Consider the following 24,152-nt stretch of genomic DNA (forward strand, 5'->3'; position numbering starts at 1 on the left):
GGTGCTTAGTGTCTGGTACCAGCCATACCCTGCTATAATGGTAAAGTACCAGCACCCCTATGCCCCTCTGAATTGTACTGCATCAACACATGGTGGGACATCTCAGTTCTACTGTGTCTCAAACTCTCAGTGTATTCCTGTACTGTGCCAGTACAGGTACTTTAAACCTTGATCCAGCTGTGTCATCTTTTTTTTTTTTTTTAACATGTATTAGTTTATTTTCTCTGACATCAACCAAAGGCGACCACTTCTATATATTCTTACAATTAGAGTTAGATAATGTCTTTTGCTTTCTCTTTTATTTCTATAAAACAAATTTGGTGTAAGCTGATTTCTTCTCAAAAAAGAAAGGTGTAGCCTGGAAAATTTATAGCTTCTGCAATGGCAGCATGGAAAAGTGATGACATATTTGAACCGATATTGTTCATCATATATATATGAGCAAACACAAGTCATGAAAATGGGATGACTTGTTGGCCAGACTTGACATTGTCCAAACCTTAATTGCGGCAACAATCTGGATACCAAGCTGATGATTTGGTTGGGCCCTAGATTTTGACATGTCCATTTCTGTGTCTAGTTCTTGGTCGATTATAATTTGACCGGGCACTAGCAAAATTGATCCATATGAGAAGCTTTATTTAAATCTGTAACTTGTAATAATTTATTGTAAATCAACCTTAAAAGTGTATACTTTGAAATTATGTAATTCACAAATAGTTGTAGCGTCAAATTTCTTTTCCCAGTAATTACTGTATAGTTGAAACTTTATGTTTTTGTTGCATTGATCTAAATAAGGTCGGTTATGAGCCATATCTATTGTATTTATCCTGGCATATCAGGTATATACCAATTCAATATCTGTTCTGTATGCACCCTCACCCACTTTTGAGTATGGGACTGTTGGTAGGCTTACTATTTATCTTTATCAGTGGCATGTGTTGTTACAGATTCATTCTATATCAAGCTTTGTCTTCTTAGTGTCTAATGTCATGGTTTTTATTTAACAGTATATTACGTAGGATAATCAGTACTTTCTAAGACCATTTACGTTCTGTTCTGTACTGGCTGTTCAAAGTGCTTCTCTATTTCTTTCTGGATGGAAAAAATAATTGATACTTGCCTTTATTTTCAGTCATTTTAAAAAGTATGGGTTTTACATCACTAGATAAAGATGCCTTTTCTTCCCTAAAAGAAATATGTACTTCTTTCTTCAGTTGCAAGATTGGAATAACAGAAGGCCATTTGCACCTGGTATTGATTTCCATTCTCAAGAAGCAATGAGTGAAACTTTTGTTTCTCAAGTAAATAACTTCCCTAGTTTTTTCCCCTAAAAAATTGTATGTCTATGCATGTGAATGTTTGACAGTTATTTAGTTTTGCAGGCCATACTTGGAAATACTCGAGCATCTGAAATATTGAAACAAGCTCCATTCTTGGTGCCATTTACAAGCAGGGTCAGAATATTTACTGTATGTATTTATTGCTCAGCATTTCCAAAGTTCAAATTTCATTCTCTTTAACTTACAGATCATACATTTGTTTGAGTGATTCCAAGAATATTGCACTGACGACCTCCCTAGAAAATCCAGGATATTTTGATTTCCTGGATGTATGATTCTATGTTCCTGGAGTGCATGTTGCCGCACTGTCTTTATGATTAATTTTGTCACTTTCATGCATCAGTCAATGCTAGCAGCTTCTAAGGAAAGATATGGACCTCATCGTGCATTACCGAGAAATCAATTCAAAATAAGAAGAAGCCGAATTCTTGAAGATGCTTTCAATCAGTTGAGTATGCTGTCTGAGGAAGATCTTCGAGGACCGGTACTGTTCCCCCCTTAAGCAACAATTAATTGTTTTTGTTGAATCTACTATGGATGTGATGTTTTTTCAATATTTTGATGCCTGCAGATTCGAGTAACTTTTGTCAATGAATTTGGGGTAGAGGAGGCTGGAATTGATGGGGGTGGGATTTTTAAAGATTTTATGGAGAACATTACGCAAACAGCTTTTGATGTGCAGTATGGGCTGTTTAAGGTTTGTAATTCTATGCACAGATTTGTGACACTCTTTTGGTGTATTTATTTGCAATATGGTTCATCACAAGTGTAGACTAGTGATAAAGAAGGTCTTATATCACGTAGAAGTTTCCTTCCTTTATGAACAAGAACTGATCTGATTTGTACATCTACCAAGATACACCAAGCAATTCTGTCTTATCTTCACAATTTTGTGTAGCTTTCCAAGGCTGGATGAGATCCTTGAATTTCAATAACCCATGTTCATGTCCATTTTCTTACTATAATAACTGCATTTTCTTAAAGTGAAGTAAAATGCCAAGTGGTTTTTGATAAAAATCTACTTATCTACTGATTTTGCATGAACAGGTTGGCTTTTTTATGCAATATGACACATATTTAGGGGTTTTCCCAACAATTTTGTCTTTCAATCTAAGTCAGAACCAGGCACTTGTTTAAGTAAAAGTGATATGTGACATTTAGAATATATGTATCGGATGTTTGATAAATATGTATCGGGCATTTCTTGTGCATCACCTACTTCGTTCCTAGATACAGGCAAAATCAATAATGAAGTGCTTATTTTGTACAAAATTCACAAATAAGTAGGTATCTTTTTAGAAGAAATAAGATTGTCTTCTGTCCTAGTCAAGTCCTATCATAGTTCATCTGCGATGTATTTATATTATGGAGCAATTAGAATTATTACCTAACAATTTCCTTGGATCTTTAATGGGAAAATGTTTTCAGGTGAACAAAATATACATGGTATCTGTTGCTTATATTTTTCTTTGACACCCAAAATTAGATGTTTTTTTAAATTCTTTGGTGAAAGGAAAAAGCAAGATGTACTATTGTGATATAGAGCTTGTTTAGATTTATAGACCTTTTAATTCTAGGTAGTAAAAAGTGCTAAAGAGAAGTTGGGTATAACTAAGTGCTAGATGGTTGTTAGAACCAAGGTTCGTAATCTTGGTACAGATCCTGTATTGGTACCATCTTGGTACAGTGTCGGTTCGATGTGTCCTGATATTTGAGACGTCCCTTGTACCGCATATTGCTTTGGCTCTGGTATGGTATGTCTACCATGCACTGGTATGGCGTACCATGGTTAGAACATTTTTCTTACTAAAACTGGGAATTTTTGAAACATCAAACTTCAGCAAATAATAGCAGAAGTGTATGAATTTATAAGGATAACGAGAAGTTTATAAGTAATAAACTTGAATTTAGAAAGCAAAAAACTAATCTGGTAATAACAACGAGTTATACGCACTTTCTGATCTTCAATAATTATTTAATCAGCAGAAAAAGTACAAATTAATGCTTGTCAAATTAGTGTTATGAAAACAAAACCATTGAGAGTATTAGATATTTTCTTTGAATGGTGCTTCCCTTTGTATTAAGAGTAATGCTTAGTGTAACCCAGCACGTATCCCAACTGGGTTTTTCGTGAACTGTAGGGGTAAAATGGGTATTAAGGCTCCTCCTAAACCACCTAACCATCCTGCATGAAGCACGAAATCTGGTTTGGCACTCATTCCTGCTATGCACCGGGGTACACCTTGCAGTACTCTTGTATTAATATATTTTAAATAATGTTTCGCTAAGTCATAGTGGTCTTCTATTAAATATGGTGACTTGCTTCTTTTTTCAGTTGTAAATGCATTCAGTCAGTCATTTGAACTCAAGAATGTTTCAGCTGAAACCTCTTGTTTTTACCATATAGACTTGTCTTATGGGACCATTTTTGAATATCTCCTAATGTATCTAATTTATTGCTGCATCATAATTGTGATCTACAATCACAACTTCTATACTCGTGATTGCAAGGACTTCTGAGTTCTGATCACGATGGCTAAAGAAGTTTGAGGTAGTTTTCTGTTTCGTTGAGATTGCCAATGAATTTGTTTAACAATTCATGATGTTAAATGCACTATCTTACTAAGATGATTAAACATATTAGCATGCAGATGATTTCGCATTGAGTAGATGAATATTTAACTCATTTTGTTTCTTTCCTCCTATGTTACTACCCTAACTTCTTGTTCTTAACCTCTATTCTCTTGCTGCTTTCTTTAGGAAACGGCCGATCATCTTCTGTATCCAAACCCTGGATCAGGACTGATTCATGAACAACATCTTCAATTTTTCCATTTTCTTGGAAGTCTTCTTGGAAAGGTATTCTTTTAGATATTTTGTGCCAGTTTTTGCATGTGGTAGAAATATGTATTGTGCATTTGTATGCAAACTGCTTGAGGTACAGCATGCGATCTTACATGCTTTTGACTTGTCAATGTTGGCTAGATTGTATGTTTGTCCTTAGCATTATTTTGTCAGGACATGTTTTCAGTTTTTTCTAAATTAAATAAATCCATTATCTCTTGTACAATGATTCCATTGATTTTTTAAGTAAACTGTTAGTGACACAAATGGATGTAAAATCATGTTCTGATTAGTTGATAATGCAAAAGGTTACTTGTTATGATCTTGATGTGAAGAGATGGCAGAGAATGTATGGATTGTACTATCAATGAATGGGCTCTAAAAGGAACTGGAGCTCTGTAAATTTTATTATTTAACTGGACTTGTTTAGTTGCTTCTGGATTTTTGTCTCCTATTGCAATTGGGATTTAGCTCTCAGAACTGAATAAAGACAAGTTAACAAGTCAATGCGCTCATGGAGACTCACCATAAGGAAAACATTTTTTTTTTTTTTTAAATACATGAGATACAAATTGTCAGCATACTGTATCTTCAAGAACTTGATTCCTTTCGTCTTGCCAGTTCATCAATAATTAAAAGTTATATCTTAATGATTCTAGGCTGTCTAACTCCCAAAATTATTTTAGGTCACTTGGGTCGAGGCAAGGCACAAGCGAAGCTCACTCAAGTGCCTTGCCTGGGTCCAGGAAAAGCCCCTTAAGAGGCTTACAAATAGGTGCAAAGGCACAAGCCTCAGTGAAGTCCTAGGGTGTCAAAAAAATGCGCCTTGCTTAAATAGAGGTTATTTTATTAATTTGAACTTCAGGAACATATCTCAGCTGCTGATGAATTGATTAGGTGACTTCAATTAGGGAGAGTGGGGAACTCAAGAGGCAGCTCTAGGGTTTGGTGTGGCAACTTCTCCTCTCTCCAGATGCCAGCAGCTTCTCTCCAGCTTCAGCTCTGGCAGCATCAAGCAACTTCTTTGTTGTCCCTTTCTTCTTCTCCTCCTCCTCCTTCTCAGCAGCAGCAGTGCCTTTTATTTTCTTCTGCTCAGCAGCAGCAGCTGTTTTTGTGTGACGTCAGAGCAGGGACTTGGTTCTTCTTCATCTTCACACACACATTTAACACACCAGATATATATGTCTCTATGTATGTACTTTTTCTATGTGCCTCACTTTCAAATTGATCTGACGAAAGTTGATTAGTTTCAACCAGAACCTGAATCCTTTTTCTTCTTCTTCACACACACATATAACAAGGAAGATATATATATATATATATATATATATATATATATATATATATATATATATATATATGCATGTGTTTTTTTTTTTTTTTTTGGGGGGGGGGGGGTGGCGGAGGGAGGGGGAGGCCTCACTTTCAAATTGATATGACCAAAGTCGATTTGTTTCATCCAGGACCTTGAACCTTGTTCTATTTGAGATGAATATAATGCATACATATATGTATTCTTTTTCTTCTCCTCCTTCTACTTCGTCTTCTTGATCATCATCATCATCACACACACACCCCTAACACACCATAATTTTTGTTTGTGTATGTGTTTTTTTATGCCTCACTTTCAAATCGATCGGACCAAAGTTGGTTTGTTCCAACTAGAATCTTGAACCTTGTTCTATTGGAGATGACTCGAATTTATAATCTAGCGAAAGTTAAGTCTCATGGCGCTAATGCTAAAGCTCCTTTTTACCATGCAAGATCCTCTATGCATCTTCCCTTTTTAACTCTTAGTGTGGGTAACTTGGGCAAAATATGTATTTGCTCTCTATTCAATGGCAAATTATGAACTGTTTCTCTTTTTAGTTCCCTCCATTCTATTATTTTTTTATGTTATCCTTTTTGTTTGCAGAAGTTGGGATGCTTGGTTCGGTTGTATTTCTAAGCTTATTAAGCTTAGAGCATACTTTGATGCTTGTTTGTTATTCTTACAGGCAATGTATGAAGGGATTCTTGTTGACATACCATTTGCAACATTCTTCTTGAGCAAATTCAAACGCAAGTAAGGTTGCACATGCTTCAAATTTACATGTATTTCTAGTCCATCTCTTGTTTTTTTCTTAAGGATTTTCTTTTTCTTAAATAAACGAAGTTCTGTATAAGGTTTAGTTTATTTATTTACTAGGATTATCCGTTTAAGGAATTTATTTGTCTATTGGTCCATGTCAAGATATATGGTTACTAAGTTTCACTAATTCTATTTTATTCATAATCAGAAGTAAAAAAAATTATGTAGCATATGTTCTAACATGGGAATCACAGTACAGTCTATCCAATGCAAGGTTTGTATCATTACATATTAACATATCTAAGGTACATGGTGTTGTAGTTTTCATTTCAAAGACCTTAAAAGATATAGCTAACCTGATCCTGCTGCATCTAGCTAAGTTATCAAATCATGGGTGCAATTGACATGGGACTGGGTTCAAGCTTAAACCAGTACATTTTGTCAGATCCTATTCCAATTTTGATAGTTTTATTAAGGTATTTTTAGAAAATAAAAAAGAATAAATTTTGAAATAAAATTTTAGACAACAATATTCAGAATGATACTGAACCTTATCTGTTGATTATTGCTTCAACGTATGGTCTCAGTGGTGTTGGTTTAGATAACAAAAAGGAAATTATAAAGTACGTGTATCCTTCTTGATTTTTTTTTATGGTACTAATTAAGAAGCATTTGACACACTCTGAAGTAATTAAATCAACTGATGGAGTCATGATATTTTTTTATGTAAATATATTGTTTGGAATATTTTATTGACAGCTGTTGCCTGCATAATAGTTTAGCTTGTCATTTTGGTTGTATGTTTGTTATTTCATAATCCCCTTTAAAACTAATATTTGCCAATTTCAATTAGGCACAACTACTTGCATGACTTGCCTTCACTTGATCAAGAATTGTATCGGCATCTTCTCTTTTTAAAGGTAAAAATTTTCTGTCTAGTGGCCTTTTACTTAATTTTTGATGGGTATATTATTTTTCATTTATATTTGAATTTAAACCACAGATCAATGTTTCAAGTTATATGCCTTCATGTTAAAGATGTCAGACTTTAATATTGACTTCATTGTTATATTGGGACTTGATTCCAATTTGATATCTTAGTGAGGATTCGCCACTTCATTCCTTTATAGAGGATGACTTTATGTGGTTGAGTTGTGCATCAAAAGGTAATTATAAGAAAAACTTGAACATATATGTATGAAGAATGTTATATTGTGATATTTCATATTTTGATCTTTAATTTTTTTATAAGATAAATCCTTTTCTCTTTGCTAAAAAAACAAAAGACGTATATATTTTATTTTATGCTTTATGATATTTTAGAACTTTTATTATTATTTTTTTTAATATTAATAACTTTTATGTGCTCCTACATCTGTACATAAATTTTTTACAAGCTTTTTAAAAAATAGATACTTAATGTTTGCTTTGTATTTATGCTGGAGTTAAGGAGTAAAATTTATTGATATATTTATATTTATATTTTAAATAATTTTGATTTTAGTGTTTTAATGAAAAAACCTGTTGGACCATTGACGTGGATCTTGATCAAATCAGTCTCTATGTAGGTTTAATAACTATGCCTTAGACCCTTAGTTACGTGCAATGGATAGTGGTTTCTATTCCTGTCCTTTATGATTTATATAACTAATGTTAGTTTTCATTATTGAATTTTACAAAAAATATGCTTTATTTGTCTGAATAACATTCAACTTATATACATATTTGGATAGGAAAATACGAATATAACTAAAATAAGCAATCTCGGTATCAGTTACCAAGTTGGTACGGTATCATACTATACCATATCGACGCATGGTACACGAAAGTGTATTAGTACCTATTCATTGTTTTTTCTGGTTATTATGTTATTTTAAGATTGTTTTGATATTATTTTCTTTTATATTGTTCTGGGAGACCATATGATTGCTTGATGGATGCAATTGTAATAAGTAAAAATAGATAATTCTCAGTTTTGGCTTGAAAATACAAATATCAGATATATTTGAATTACAAAACATATACTAACATTGAGTCCCTTATGGAGTTTCCATGCTGATAGTAGATGTTGGGATCTTTTTCATGATTGAAGCCAATACACAACATAGCATGAAATTGTTCCAAATTACAAAATTTTGGCATGATTTTTTCTTATTTGACCATATTTGGCCTATTTTAGGCATAAAAAGAATGAAAAGGAGGGGGATTATACCTCTTGGTCTGGATTGGGGCTCAAAACTGCAAAAAATCTCTTCGCCACCGATTTTCCTCACCATCCTACCCTTCCCTTCATGTTCTTAGGAGAAAAGAAAGCAGAAAGGCTAAGATGTCTTATCAATTTGTACTCATGGGAGCGCTTAGAACTAATTGGAACTAAGCAGAACTAGGTGGTTCCATTCGGTTTTAGCCGATCTGGACCGAATCTTGAACCAAAGTAGCAAATCCACCTGTTTTAGCACTGATTTAGCTTCGTACACCCTGAACTGGGCAGTTCGGGTCGATTTTGCAAAACTTCGCTATAACTAATATGGATATTAATTTTGGTATTCATTTAATATCCCCATCCATGTTCGTATTCGTTGAGAAGATATGGATATACCATAGTATCTGATCTGTTTTCCACCCTAGTTTGTTCTGCTACATGTATATCCATGTACATATGGTTGCATGCATATGCATATATATATACGTGTGTTTATATGTATATCATAGATTTGAGCATGTGATGTTATGGTGGTTGAAGGCCAACATACTTACTCTTTTATGAATTTATTATGCATGGGACGCTATCCAAGTAAGCCATTGTCATAATCTTCTCTGTGTATTCCCTGTCTGAAATCAATTACTGCTAGTGTAAAAGACATTTGTTTACATTTGAGCATGATTACTTCATGTTTCTTATGTTCGAAAGGTTTTGTTTAACTAATTATGTTTCCATTTATATTCACAAATTGTGGATTTTATGCACAGCATTATGAAGGTGATGTGTCAGAACTAGAACTATATTTTGTTATTGTAACCAATGAATATGGAGAACAAAGAGAGGAGGAGCTACTTCCTGGTGGGAAAGAGAAACGTGTTACTAATGATAATGTTATTCAGTTTATTCATCTTATTTCTAATCATCGACTGAATTATCAGGTACAATCGTCTATTGCAAGTTTCTTTTCTGCACATGTATTACAAAGGCTTATATGTTTTATTTTTTTGCTTCATTCCCATCTGCAGATTCGCCATCAAAGTTCACATTTTTTGCGGGGGTTTGAACAACTTATTCAGAAGGAGTGGATTGAAATGTTCGATGAACATGAAATTCAGGTAAAGTGGTCTGTGGACTCCGATTATTTGCAGATTTATGAGTACGTATGCTCCTTTATCTTTAACATCTGATAAGGTTCCTGGGGGGATTAAGGATTCATATTATTGATCCCGAATTGATAGGCTGAAACTTTTTTCTCTCTTGTCTGTGGGGACAATGACAAAAGTTCCAGATATAATACTGCTATTCTTTTGGTTGGTCCATATTATGGCTCCTTCTAGAGTTCACTTTGTGCATTATCTCCCTCAGACTGTCTTGTAAAAAAAAAGTTATGGTCTTTAATGTTTTTGTATAGCATCTTTTGATAGTTCCACAGATCACACAATTCCTCTGGTACTATACATGTCACAATTTTAGAAATGAGAGTTGTGTCCTATTATACCTATATATTATGTGTGTTTCTATCTGAACTATGTAATGTGTTTTTTAGTGTCATTTTAGTAGAATTCCTGAGGGGAATTAGTCTAGTAAACTCCTTAACATCGTTTGTTGTACCGCCCCGAACCGCCTGGTTTCAGGCGTATTGAGCCGTGCCGGGGATGGACTGGCACTGTTCCACCCCTCAGCTCAAGAAACTGGTGAGGGAGGGAGGGAGGGAGGGGGAGGGAGACGGAGGAAGGGTGGGAGAGAGAGGGAGGGGGAGGGAGACGGAGGAAGGGTGGGAGAGGGCTTCTGCCCTAGTTCCTCTGTTTCGGATGAAACAAGGGCCCCGAGGGGGTGGGGCTTTTTTTATTTTGCAATTTTTAAAGTAAAGTCGGCAGCTCCCTTAACCAGTTTATTTGCACTGACAAATAAGACTCATCTTAAATTGTAAGCTGGTTGCAAAACATTGTCAAAGATTGCTGATTTATAACTTGATGCATGGAGCTCTTCTTGTTGGGAAGGGCTCAGGTCTGTAGGTTTAGCATGCTCTCTAGTTCTTATCATTTAGTGGTGAAACTCTTCTTCTGAGCCATTTCTTAAGAATATCTGTCCACCATACATGTTTAGTAGGGATTTCTGAAAATGCTAAGGAATATAAAGTATATTTGTTGTCTGGCTTGTATCTTTATTTCTATTGATCAATAACTCATACATTTTGACTGTAAAGATATGGCTGGCCCATCTAACAATCTTTTCTTTAAATCAACTGGTGCATGCATGTTGCTGCTAATAATGATAGTCAGATTTCTGAGTGCACCGTATCTTCAGTTCATAGATATACTAATTTTAAAAAAATACTTTTTATCATAATTAAATCAACAACTTTGAGGATAAATTAAGCCTAAGAGTAATTATTTTTAGTGAATCACATTAGCAATGCTTAATTTTACCTAATGTATGGCTGCTGTAGGAATCAATTTACTCTTTTGCCAGCTGCATCATAGTTAATCTTGTCTGTAATATTTCTTCTGTCAACACCTTTACTGTTTATGTTATATAAGGAAATGAATTTACTGGTCTTATATTGATTTTCTTTTTAACAGCTTCTTATATCAGGCTCACTAGAAAGCATGGATATCGATGATCTGTGCTCCAATGCCCATTATAGTGGTGGCTATCATCCAGTAAGTTTTACGTCACTGAATATAATAATAACTGGTGATCTGTATTTTGGACTTGGTGATGAGAGCATGCTACTTTGGAAGGCTAAATGCCATTGTGCTTTATGTGTAATTATATTATGTTTTGCTTATGATCACTATGTCATGAGTTAGCAGATGTTATGATGACTCTACTTCAAAGGTGATGTGCCAGTTCTGACTTTTCAGCTAAATAACCTGCAACCTATGTTTCACAGATACTTCAAATTGATTGCCATGCTCATGTCTGATAGCATACTGGATATGATGCTTATTGTATATGATCCGGATATGTGCGGGTCGCTTATTTTTAACTATGTATTTTCAAATTTAAAAAAATCAGATACTTCCTAGACCTCCCCAAAGATGAGGGAAAGGGTACCTTTTGGCATTGGTGTTTTTTATTTTTGTTTTTGTTTCCCTCCAAATTAGTAGAATACTGCATGGAGATTGATGTTCACAATAGCATTTGTGCAAAACTTTTATTTTGCCATTCCTTGCATTTATTTTCACATTTTTTGAAGGCTATAGGTCTCTGTTACCAAAAAATCTAAAGGTTTTGCAAACAGTCTGAAAATAACATAAGTGTTTCGTCATACATATCTGCTTAGTCTAGTTTTGAAACAAAAACAGGAAACAAAAGCGATAGCAAGCAGGGCTATATTTTTAAAGTTTTTGATGCTCATGTTCTCATTGTAATAACCCATTATACTTTAAAAATGCTTTTTACATAGATATTAAAGAGAAAGACATGTATTTATTTACTATCATATCCCAGCCCTTTTTATCTTTTTTTTTCAAGATTTGGCATGTTAACCTATCAGTGCTGTGTCATATTCATATCATGTATCCATATCCATGCTTCATAGTCTGCATCCTAGTGTTCATTATTATGGTGGCTATTACCCAGCAGTGTGGTATTTCTCGTTTATCATTTGTTGCATAAGGCATATCCTTTGGAAGCTTGCAAAATTGTTATTACTTTCTTTTCCTATAAGAGAAGTTTGATTCAGTGTCCTATGGACACAGATGTGAGAATCAGTATCAGAGACATATCCAAGTGACCGACTTGACAAAAGGCAAAAAGAGGAGTTACTGGGACATGCTGGGGAAACAATATATTTAGTTTTTTAGGAACTTCTCGAATAATCAGATAAAAAGAGTGCAGTTGAAAAATTCTAACTAACCAATAATATTTTGGTTTTTCTATTTCAATCTTCAGAAAGCAATTGTGTTATCAATATAATATTCATAAAGATATATCATTAACAAACGGCACATGAAATTTGGAGATTACAGTATTGCAATATGGTGCAAAGTGGGGGGGGGGGAGATTTTTCAGATCGTGTGTAATGAGACTGATGAAGCTTTGGTAGCAACGACCTGACTCGGGACAACAAAGTTGCTTTGGCTCAATTTTTGTTTAGAATTGGATTGTTACACTCTTCATAGTGAAGGGAAGGTGCTCTCAACTAAAATGTTTGGGCTTTCCTCCATTTAGAATGTAAGCATACAAGTAGTTTATGTTTCATTCAAGAGCAAAACCAATGTTATGTTTTGCCAAATTAGCCATACCACCAAACCTACATACTTTTGATCCAAACTAATTACAAGTTGTAGCTAATAATGTTATGGACCAATTTTGCTTGCTGGTTTTCATGGGATAGCTTACACTGACAAAAATGTACTTGTTGAACACAGCTTAATTTGTTCAGGACCTCGTCATTATCAGTGAGCTGACCATTCAATCCAAGTCGATACCAAATAACTTCATATCATTAATCATATGAGGCTTCTGGACCACCAAGTAGACTGCCTTATGCATTGTTGGATGCCGATAAGTTATAATCATCCTGGCCAGACATCAAAACCTTGTCTGGTTTCCTTCCTCAATACTCAACTGAACCCCCATTTCTGTCTTTCCCACTTTCCTGATCTCTACTTTTGTGCTAGAACGTTATCCTATCACCTAACTATATTTGGTAGTCAATTTGTATCAAATTATCTGGTAATGTTGATATACTTGTTTATTGAGTTTGCATGTTATCTTGGTTTATAGTCATTATGGTTTTATATGCACTCAGTCGAGCACATTGAAGTTTGCTTTCTGTTACATGCATGACTTGTAATACAATATTCTCTATTTGATGACACCTACAAACAAGTGGAGACTAGGATCTAGCATGCTAAGGGTACTGGTTATGCTTTATTTAACTAGACCAGTACAAGTACTGTTGATTTTTCTTTTCGATTGATGGGCAAGAGTGAAATATAATGTGCTTCATAAGCATTCTGTTGTATGAATGTTTTTTCTTGCTTGGTGTAGTATTTGTATGCTGTTCAATGCTATCATTTTGACAGTGTTCACCTTTGCAGGATCACCATGTAATTCAGATGTTCTGGGAAGTCCTCAAAAGCTTTTCGTTGGAGTATCAGAAGAAATTTCTTAAGTGAGCCTTTTTCCCTATTTGATGCATGCACAAAACATTATTATCAAAAAAAAGATATATGCACACAACATTTGCGCATGGACAAGCCATGCATGTGCTCCAATATGTGCATGCACACGTACTGGCCTTGTTATGAGTTTTTCTTTTTTATATAATTAGTACATTTGTTTGTTCGTCATAGTTTTCCTGCAAGGCTTCCATTTTTCCGATTGTGTCCAAGTTTTTAACAGCAAGAAGATCGGATAAACTAAAAAAGGGTTTTATGGAATTCATTCAGGATTAGTAATATGGCTTAAATGTTTGTCCTCGATTCTTCACAGTTTAATGTCACATGCGGTTTATAAAGTAACAAAAGTTCAGGATTGTACAGTTAGTATAAGCAGTAAAAAGTTCATCTTAAGACAAGTAATGCATGTATCAGTTAGTAGCAACTAAATTTCTCGGTAAGAGTTCATATGCTCATGCCTCTTGATGAATAGCTCAAAATGTGGGTAAAATGGTATTCAGATATTTCATTTAGGTAATTATGGTTAGCAGGTATCATAAGAATTAGTTGATCTGCATCATGCTTTGATAAGTTCCTTGTAGAATTTTCCGATCTACTGGGATCAACTGCTCTTTCTCAAGCATTTTTCTGTTGGAAGGAAAGTAGAAATTTAAAGAGTGCCACTAAATATTTGATGAATATGCATTGTATTAGTCATAGTTATTAAAACCAGACTGGACTGGCCTGTTGGACCAGAAAACAGGCGAACTGGCTCCTTATTGGGTCCAGTTAGAGCAGTTCTTAAGTGTATGAGAGATCAGGAGATCAAATATCCACTTAAGCATTATTTTTTTAATTCTTTGATTTGTTAAGAGTCTGGTTTGCCCAATATTCCACATGGCCAGTTCTGGAAATGTAATTGACCTTTTGAAAACCGGATCGAACTGGATACTTTTTGTGAACACCGGTGACCTGGCCATGTGGAAAACTGGACTGGAAATGTAATTGACCTTTAGAAAACTGGGTTGAACTGGACAGTTTTTGTGAAAACTGGTGACCTGGCCATTTAGAAAAACTGTGTGAACCACTGGACTCTAAGAAATCAGAGAATTGGAAAACAAATGCTCGAGCAGAGATTCAATCTCCTAATCTCTAATACACTTGGGAACCACTCAGCCACTTAGACAGCATTTAATGCTGTAATATGGTAATTATATTATACTTATATGTGTGTGTTGTTAGATGAAGCTACTATAAATAGATTGTAATGTTTTCATAATCAAACCTTTTATATAAAAAATAAAATTAGTTTTCCTTTGGTGAAAAGTTAAAGTATACTTCATTTTATTTTCAGATATTCTCAGAATTTTGCTATTTATAATAATAAAAAATAATATATTCTGCATATTTCTACGTTATATATAATTTTTTAACATTTTTTTAGATTAGATGATTCATGATTATTTTCTATTTATTCTGCAATCAGAGAGTAGTCTAGATTGTAGATCCATGTGATCTAAAGAGTAGTATTTAAAGTAGATGATTTATTAAGTTATGCGTAATTTTCGTACGTTATATCTAACTTTTCTATATGGTAAAATCAGTCTAACCAATTGACTGGGTGATCAGACCAGTGAAATGGTGATCCTGCCCCATATCTGGGTAACTCTCCAGTCTGGGTTTAATAATATGGTATTAGTTCTTCTCTATTTTCTGATTGACCAATATGGTTTTGTTACATTTTTCAATATATGTACTGCTTCCTGCCAGTTACCTGCCTTTTAACTAGACATTCTGGAAATTATGTCCCATAAGGATACGTTACAACAGCTGTTTTTTGCTGACAATAGGCTGAACATTACATGCTATGTTTGGTTTCAAATTATCCAAGTTTATAAGTTTGTCAGCTTCAGCTTGCCTGCCATGATTGTTGGCAGATCATTTTAATCTTGATAAGCTACAACATTTTTTGTTGAAAATGTTGCAGGTTTGTGACCGGATGTTCTCGCGGACCACTTCTTGGATTTAAGCATCTTGAACCACAGTTCTGCATACAGAGGTTAGTAACTCTTTTCTTTTTTTCATGCTCATATTAATATTGACTTTTGATCGTGATTGGGCTTTTCTTAATTGTAGGGCTGCTCCTTTGAATGCTTCTGAAGAGGATCTTGACCGTTTACCGACATCAGCCACTTGCATGAATCTGCTGAAGCTCCCACCATATAAAACGTAAGTAAATTGTCTTAATTAAAAGGATAACTCTTCAGTGGTATTTAGCTTCCTACATGCCTGAGTACCTTGAAATTACTTTGTTCATCATCATCAGCTTACATAACAGTATCAGTATTGAGTAATGTTTCATATGCTAGAGATGGTACATCGTTACTAAGTACTTTTGCTAATTACAATAAAGCCACTCTTTATCCAAGTTGTTGGAATTTTCTATATGATTTATACTTCACTTAAAACTCTTTATATTCCTATTATACCCAACCTCTGTCCAAGACTCAAAATACTATTCTCATTTCAATTATCTTCTTTCTAGTTTTGCCTGATATTTTCCTTTACCTATCCAAGTTCATTGTCATTTGTTTCTTCTAAGGTGCCCAAATAAACAGTCTCAATCAAATAAGCTTACAAATTCTCAGCCATTTCGAAACTCCCTTTGCGATTGCAACGATTTTCTAATACTGTTGTTGCAAAAGACAAAACTAGAGAAAACAAATTGCAGTAATCTAGCAACTTATATTGCTCGTCTTAGAAAGGAAATAACCAAGGGATGCTGTAAAATATTTTGTAACTTGAATTTGAGTAGTAAAGAATTTTTGGGGGGAGTAAAAACAAGAGTCGTCAAGCACTTTAGTCCCTATTCAAAGGGTCTGCTGCTATATGATACTGCGCCTGAAAGGTGGGTCTTATCACTTATGCATGCGCTTTTGAGGGTGACTTCGTGCACGTTGGGAACCTAACCCTGGTGGTGGCATGAACAGTTGACCTGGGAGGGGTTACTTATCTTTTCTCAACCCTTGTTGGTTAAGAAAAACAAGCTTAACCACCAATCCTTGGTTCACATTGTACAACCCTCACCACTTGTCGCAAGGAGCAGGGGTTCAATGGTGAAGGACGTTGATCCTTGCTTGGACCCCAAGTATATAAATCACATTTCCACGAGCAGTGGCTTGGTCTGCTTGGAGGCTTGGACTCTAGCCTAGGTGTAGGTGGGGTAGGCCGACTCCATGCACATGGGGAATGTAATCATGGTGGTGGCATGAACAGTTGACCTGGGAGGGAGCACTCATGCATTCTCAACATCATTGTTGGTTAAGAAAAACAAGGTCAACTTGGTTTAGATGGTACAACCCTCGGCGCCGCACTTGCGGCGAGGGGCGGGGGTTTGATTGCGAAGGGTGTCCATCCTTGCTTTGACCCCTAAATATATAAACCATAGATTCCGTGAGCAGTAGCTTGGTCTACCTGGGATTCTTGGGCTCTGGCCTAGGTGGTGGTTGGGTATGCAAAGCATGCGGAATAGCCCCTCCCAGTTCTTTTTTTTCTTTTTTTAAAAGAAAAACAAGCTTGATCTTACATTCTTTTTTGTCATGGTGATGAATATAGTAAACCAGCCAACCAGTTTACCCGCCATGTATAGCTTGAAAGATTACTTTTTGTCCAGTTTTCATATCAAAGAGTTGCGTGCTCTGTATTCCCAAATACCCAAATACCTATGCAAAAAGCTCAGGTTTGCTAATATTTTGAGGGGATGGCTTTTTTGGTCATATGGTGTGCAAGATACGAATTAAGTATCCTGCTTACGTATTAAGTACATATCCATTCCGCTAACAATGTTTTTCTTCCTCCCTATGTCTCTTGATGGATTGGACAACGATGACTATGCAGTAAAGAACAAATGCAGACCAAATTGATGTATGCGATAAGTGCAGATGCTGGTTTTGACTTGAGTTGATGATCGCTGCTTGGATTAAAGATGCATATCTTCAGATGATTGTGGTGATGACTAGATGAGCCCGGCCCAACAGAGCCTTTTTCTTTTCCATTGGACTTTTTATGGTCAGATTAAGTGGCCAACATACGGAATTTGTGGCAGGGCTCCATCTTCAAGAGCTCAGAACATGCAGAGACAAGCAAGTAAAGTGAAGAACCTGTATATATTGAAAATATTGCTATAATTTACCATGCAGGTGTACAGATTTTTGGGTCCTATGAAATTGTAATATTTAGCAATAGAGATCGAAATATTAGATGTTTCCTTGTATCCATTTGTAAAATTGAAACAATACTTTGGTATGTAATAAGTTTGCTCATGGCACTGCGAGAGTGCGAAGGTAGACACAGACTGGTGTATGTTATCCTGATCCAACTCAAGTTTCCAAGTTCAAGGAAATAAAACAACAAAAAACAGATGGACTTCTGACTCATCCTTAAGGAATGTCGTACGTCAATATACACTTGTTCTTTTACTTTTCCTTATGGCTCATAATGTCATACTGACTGTATTGATGATGTAAGTTGGGAGGCTTGAGCTTGTGAAACAAATTGCTGGATCTATTTCTTGGCATCTTGAGACCCCAACCAGAAGCATAGATCAGTAAAACTTTGCATAAATATGTACTTTGCACACGCATACAAATGTATGATGCAAAATAGAATAAACAAACATTGGTCGCTTTGTGGAAACTTCAAAAGAGAGAAGAGAGATTATCGCCTATTGAAGAGAATTTTCCAGCGGTGGATTAAGTATAAGGCCAGCATAGGTCGAGTCTAATTCATCATCCCGGCCCATCCTCTGCACCTCCCTCCCCTCACCCAAGCCTTTCGAGGCACCTGGTCGGTCGGTGCATGGTTTTTCCTCGACTCTCTTGGTACTGTTTGGATATGTGCATACATCGTCCTTGTGCCTTATGTTATCTAGTGCATGGTGGTGCTCCGAATTTGCCATGTGGGTGTGAGTTCTGACCATAAAATGCAACTATCATGCTTTGATGGAAGGAACTTTTCAGACTATTGAGGTTGGACAAAGGTACCTTTTATCGGTCGTGAGTGATTGTCAATTCTTGTGATCCGGCTTGTGATCTTTACCTAAGATATTCAAAATAAAGTTCTGGATAGCATTGTTGGTTTTCTCAATCGCTTTCTTAGTCGGAAGAGCAGCACCTAATTTTTATCTCGATAGCTTCATCTTCTTTGGAAGCTGATAATGCTTCTGCTGCCGAATCGGGAGGGACAAAGAGGCTGACATGCTTTTCAAGTTTTGGATCGAATTAATTCATTGACACAAAATCGTTCATAGGCAAAAATTGAGTTATTTGGGTCCCAGAGGATTGGCGGGGTGAACTGCTAGTTTTTGGATACGAAATATCCATCCTAGCCACTATCGATGTATTTGTCCAATTGAAGGGGGAGGTGCCGGCCTGATATCGCCCATTTTTCGATGTTTATACAAGCTTCGAAGCCCATTCAAGCAATTGAAGCGGGCACTGCATTAAATCAGTCTATGAGACCTAGTCCTGAACTCCAGAAGCAAGAACGGACGGATGCCCGAGGAGTTTAACCGTTGACGACGGTAGCGGGAATGGAATTTAAATAGCAGCTGCTAACGGCGACCGGAAAGAGCTAACGACTCCTGGGAAGGAAAGATGGATCTGACTAGTAAAGTGCCATTTCCATTTATAACAAAAGCTATTGCCATTTAATGGTCTTTTTCCACCAGGTCGTAATACCCCGATTCCAGAAACCAGTGAAGATGAGATTTGAAACAATATTTGAACTTCTGTGACTAGTTTAACTGTTTAAGTATGATTGGAATGAGGCCAGCAGTTGGAACCTCCATGCTTGGAAGCAAACGAATAAAGAAGATAATAAGATGAATAATTAAACAAAAAAATCTGAAATCTGATAGAATCATAAGCAACATTTCCAAGGCCTAAGCTCAGTAAGAGACTGCAAGGCATGCTGAAAATTTTCCCTGCTAGCATACATCAAATGCTGATCAGAAAATACCTAATCGGTTTAAATCCTATCATCTGAAGGATCACCATCGAGAAATTTACCACCCTACATATAACAAATCACTTTATCAACAGAGACTCTGTTTTTCCACTAGTGAAAAGCATAAATGCAACATGTGATTTGGTTTGTTTCAGTTGAATGGTGCTGCTAAGGCAACTAAGCATGTTAACCGAGCACTAGATGGTGGATGGCAATATTTGGCTGACAAACGTTGACAGCAAAATTATATAACAAAACTTTTAGTAGGTGTCTACGCTAAAATTATTCTAACTGATCATTAATCTGCTACGCAGTTGAGAAGTAAATGAACTAAATTAATTAATTAATCATGTATGTATGTATGTATGTATATAGAAAATACAGATACACATAGGAAGCAAGATATGAACATGTTATTTTGCCATCATCTCGCTACGACATACTTTGCAGCCATGATTTGGCATTTGCACTGTTCATATGATTATTATTTAGACTAGCAAATTGCACACCACAAGTATATACGTAATGTCAAGTGTTGCTGGAAATTGGACCCGGGGGCCGCCGTGAAGCCGTGGAAGGAGGAGCTCCGCTGCTGCAGGAGGCGGACGGCGGTGCGTCGGCTGGCTGCGTCCTCCGCCGCGGGGGGTGTGCAAGTCCTGCAAGGAAAACCGGTGGCCGGGCTCCCCGGCACCGGCCCTCCGATGCCTAAGTCAGAGGGGGCAAGTATGTGAAGAGAGCGGGGAAGAGAGTATATGGAGAAGACAGCAAGAACATTTGGATATGTTGCTGGAAATTGGACCCGGGGGCCGCTGTGAAGCCGTGGAAGGAGGAGCTCCGCTGCTGCAGGAGGCGGACGGCGGTGCGTCGGCTGGCTGCGTCCTCCGCCGCGGGGGGTGTGCAAGTCCTGCAAGGAAAACCGGTGGCCGGGCTCCCCGGCGCCGGCCCTCCGATGCCTAAGTCAGAGGGGGCAAGTATGTAGAGAGAGCGGGGAAGAGAGTATATGGAGAAGACAGCAAGAACATTTGGATAAGATAAAGAAGACGAAGAGGATGATGTCCTCAATTGTGTCTGCGTTTTCCGGGGGGTTCAGTCCCGGGGATCTGTTTCCGTTTTCGTTCCCCCCCTCCCTTGGTTCTCCCAGGTTCCCTTTATAGGAGGGGATTACGTTACCTGGGAGGTAACCGGGGGATTTGTCCCTGTCTGTAATAATTGGGCACGATTTGGCCCATTTATGGCGTAGTGGAAAACGGGGCCGAATCAGACCGGAACCAGGGAGTTGTCACGGTCGATCGGACCTGTTGGAGTGGTTGAACCGCCGGCCGTAGCGAGCCTGGGGTCTGTGGATGGTGAGTGCATTTATTACCAAATGAACCGGCGGTCAGGTAGAGCCATGTGCTCTGATGGTTCAGTGATCCGGAGATCGTCTTGGGCCGTGTTCATTAAATGCCTGAGTGCGTGGGAGACTTGAGGGAGTCTCATGCATTAATGGCAGGTCGTGCCGAATGCCTGCTGAGATCTTATGCCTTGATGGCTTGGAGATAGTGGCAGGTCGCAAGCCGTAGGAGTTGTCAAGTCCCTTGGACTTTAGGCGGAGGTTGAACATTTGGTTAAGGCATCGGCTCGGCAAGGGTGCCGAGCCGAGCTGGTCGCCCAATGGGGCGCCCTGTGGCGGGGCTGCTTCGAGTACTCCTGGTCGGCGCCCTTTAGGCGAGCATCTTCTAGCAGAGCGCCTCGGCGCTGTCTTTGGTTGGCACTTTCTAACCGAGCAGCTTATTTTGGTTGGGCACCTCTTGGCGCGCACTCTGGTCGGCGCCTTCTAGTCAAGCGCCTTCCTGGTCGGCATCCTTCGGCCGAGCAGCACTCTGTTCGGCACTCCTTGGCCGAGCCACTTTTCGGTCGGCGCTCTTCGGTCGAGCGCCTCCGTGAATGTATGACTTGGGGTTCTTCCCCCAACACTACCCCCCGACTTCCGAGCTCCAGTTGGCCACCAGCTGGAGCGCGGGAAGTAGCTTTAATTGGGTCATTACGAATTCCGAAAATTTTGATTTACTGCGCGTTTTGAGTTATCGAACGCTTCGAGGTGCCTTTAATAGGCGGCGTCTCTTCTTTCCCGAAGAGCCTCATTATTGGGATACCTTTTGCGAAGCGTCCTCGCGTCGTGGGCTCATGATGGGGCCGCACGATCTTCGATTACGGACGCCTTTCCGCACGATCCGATGGGGCGCTTCGACGTTCGAAGCGCTAGCCCTAATTAAATGCGTCGTTCTGCCTTTTAGACCGACACGTGTTATCATCTAACCAGGATGCAGCGCTTTCTTTGCTGATCCGGGCCGTTGGGGAGGTTTATATAAACTCTCTCCCGGCCCCCTGTTCTCTCTCTATTGCATTCTGCTTCCAGCTTCCTATTCTCCCAGCCTTCCTCAGACCGAAGTCCCTTTTCTCCGGCATCTTTCCCAGGTCCCCCTTCTTTTTGATTTCCCTCTCTTGCAATGGGTTCTTTGCCTAGTGAGGTAGTGTCCACCATGAGTGTCCTGGAGGTCGAGATCGCCGAAGAGTGGTTTTTCCCTCTTCATGGGTTCCGTTTGGAACCCGCCAGGCGAAGGGATCGGGTAACCGATCCTCCGGTAGGCCGGATCGGAGTGCACTCGGAGTCACTCTGGGCCGGCCTCCGATTTCCTCTCCACAGCTTTGTGAATGAGTTGCTGGCGGTATGCCAGTTGGTTCCGGCGCAACTCACTCCAAACGCTTGGAGGACAGTGATGGGTTTCCTGTCACTGTGTTTACTGCAGGGGATTCCTACCTCTGTCAACGTCTTCCGGCGACTTTTTATTTTTAAGTCGAACCCGGGAGATGGGGAGTGGCTCTACATCGCTCTCCGGGTGGGTCGGCCACTTTTTCATGGTGCCCCCTCATCCATTCATGGTTGGAAGGAGAAATTCTTCTTCCTGGGCTCTGAACGGTCCTGGGGGTTTGACCCCAGGTGGAGGCCGGCCCAGCTTAAATCCATCAACAGGCTCCCCCAGCTTTCTCCGCGTGAGCAGGAGATTTTTGACACCATCCGCAGCCTTGGGGACGGGATTTTGCTAAACGGCCTCATTAGCGAGGACGCCCTGGTGAACGTGGGCTTGAGCTCGGCACGTCCTCAGGGTAAGGATAGTTACAGCAACTTTTATTTCCTTATTATTCTAATGTTCTAATTTTGTTTATCTTTGCAGACATCACAAAAATGGTGACCAAGAGCGAAGTCCTTTACGCCCGCTTCCAGAAGAGGGCAGCTGAGCTCTCGGGGGAGCCTGCGGAGCCGAGAAAGAAGCAGAAGGTCTCGGCAACCTCGACTCCCTCGGCGGCAGTGGTGGCCGAGGCGGGTCCTTCCCGCTCAGCGCATCCCGAGGCGGGGCCTTCTCGCTCCGCCAACTCCGAGGCGGGGCCTTCTCAGCCCGCGCGCCCTGAGGCTGATCGGAGAGAGGGCGCGGGCTCCGGGGGCTCGGGCTCCAGAGCCCCGATGGCGCCCCCATGCCCGGCGCCCTTGACGCAGGTCCCTGGTCGGCAGGACGCTCCAGTTGCCGACCAGGGGAGAAGTTCAGCGGGTTCCGTGCTTGCACGCCCCGCTATAGTTGTGCGGCGGTTAGATCGGCCGCTCGCCCGATCCCAGCCCCTTAGCTCCCAGCCGGGGAGCAGTCAAGGAGCCTCGGGGTCGGCTCCACCTAGGCCAGATGGCGCTGGCCTCTCGGGCCCTTTGAGCTCGGAAGAACGGGTACCTTTCGCACCCACCTGGTCGGTGTTCGAGGGCGATTCGGCCCTCGAAAACCCGCAAGTGGCGCGCGAAGTTTTTCGGCTCGCGCTGCTCCCGGCCGACCGGGCCATGATGCAGTCCATGAGTTACAACGCTTTCATGGACGCCACGCGCTGCAACTCCGTCCGGGTAAGTAAAATTTTTCGCCCATGTAATCTGTATAGTTTTTCTACTAGCGGCGCCTTACGTTTTCCTTTTCGTCTCTTTTACAGTATTTGCACGAGACGGAGATGCTGATGCACCTGGTTCAAGAATACCGGGAGAAAGCCCGGAGGTGCTAGCGCAGCTATGAGGAGGCCCAGAAAAGGTACATGGCCGCCGAGGCGAAGTACCAAGCCTCCGAAGAGAAGTACCAGGCCTCTGAGGCCGAACAACGGGTGCTCCAAGAGAAGATCGGAGCATCCGATGAAAGGATTCGAGCTCTGACCGCCGAGCTCGATGAAGAGAAGGGCGCGCACGCATTGGCAAGGTCCGAGCTGCGCGCCGCGGAGGCTCGATTGGCTAAGGCCGAGCAGGCGTTGGCCTCCCGCGAGCAGGAGGTGGGAAATGCCCGCCTCCGACATTCAGAGCTCGAACAGGAGCTGAGGGGCCTCGAGCGGAGAGCCGCTTACCACGAGGCCCGGGAGATAGAGGCCCGGGAGAACGCCCAAAACGCAGTGAAGCTCTTCCGTGAGTCGGAAGAGTTTCACGAACTCATGGCTGAGGAGGGCGTGAACGGGCTGATCCAAGGCTTCCGGGATTTCCGCAATCAGTTGCGGCGGCTTCTCCCGGATTTTGA

General features: G+C 39.5%; 1 protein-coding gene across 8 annotated transcripts in view; it reads left to right on the forward strand.

Moving 5' to 3' along the window:
• The window catches only part of LOC103715777 (E3 ubiquitin-protein ligase UPL6), a 50,266-nt gene extending 32,255 nt beyond the window's left edge, over positions 1-18,011 (forward strand). For 6 of the 8 annotated variants that reach the window (XM_008803531.4, XM_088717059.1, XM_026807961.3 and 3 more), the window contains 14 exons: positions 1,218-1,304; positions 1,386-1,472; positions 1,687-1,827; positions 1,915-2,040; positions 4,104-4,202; positions 6,185-6,252; positions 7,112-7,178; positions 9,229-9,399; positions 9,487-9,576; positions 11,044-11,124; positions 13,516-13,589; positions 15,563-15,634; positions 15,712-15,804; positions 17,473-18,011. In XM_008803531.4, coding sequence (XP_008801753.1) covers positions 1,218-1,304; positions 1,386-1,472; positions 1,687-1,827; positions 1,915-2,040; positions 4,104-4,202; positions 6,185-6,252; positions 7,112-7,178; positions 9,229-9,399; positions 9,487-9,576; positions 11,044-11,124; positions 13,516-13,589; positions 15,563-15,634; positions 15,712-15,804; positions 17,473-17,539 — 1,323 coding nt within the window. In that variant the 3' untranslated portion in view covers positions 17,540-18,011. The remainder of the gene's footprint in view (positions 1-1,217; positions 1,305-1,385; positions 1,473-1,686; positions 1,828-1,914; positions 2,041-4,103; positions 4,203-6,184; positions 6,253-7,111; positions 7,179-9,228; positions 9,400-9,486; positions 9,577-11,043; positions 11,125-13,515; positions 13,590-15,562; positions 15,635-15,711; positions 15,805-17,472) is intronic. The other 2 variants (XM_039121559.2, XM_088717056.1) reach the window with 1 other exon arrangement.
• Positions 18,012-24,152: the final 6,141 nt, after the last annotated feature.

This window comes from Phoenix dactylifera, chromosome 2 (genome assembly GCF_051530095.1).
Source record: "Phoenix dactylifera cultivar Ajwa chromosome 2, Ajwa_hap1_PhDact_Kaust_v1.1, whole genome shotgun sequence".
NCBI classification, from domain to species: Eukaryota; Viridiplantae; Streptophyta; class Magnoliopsida; order Arecales; family Arecaceae; genus Phoenix; species Phoenix dactylifera.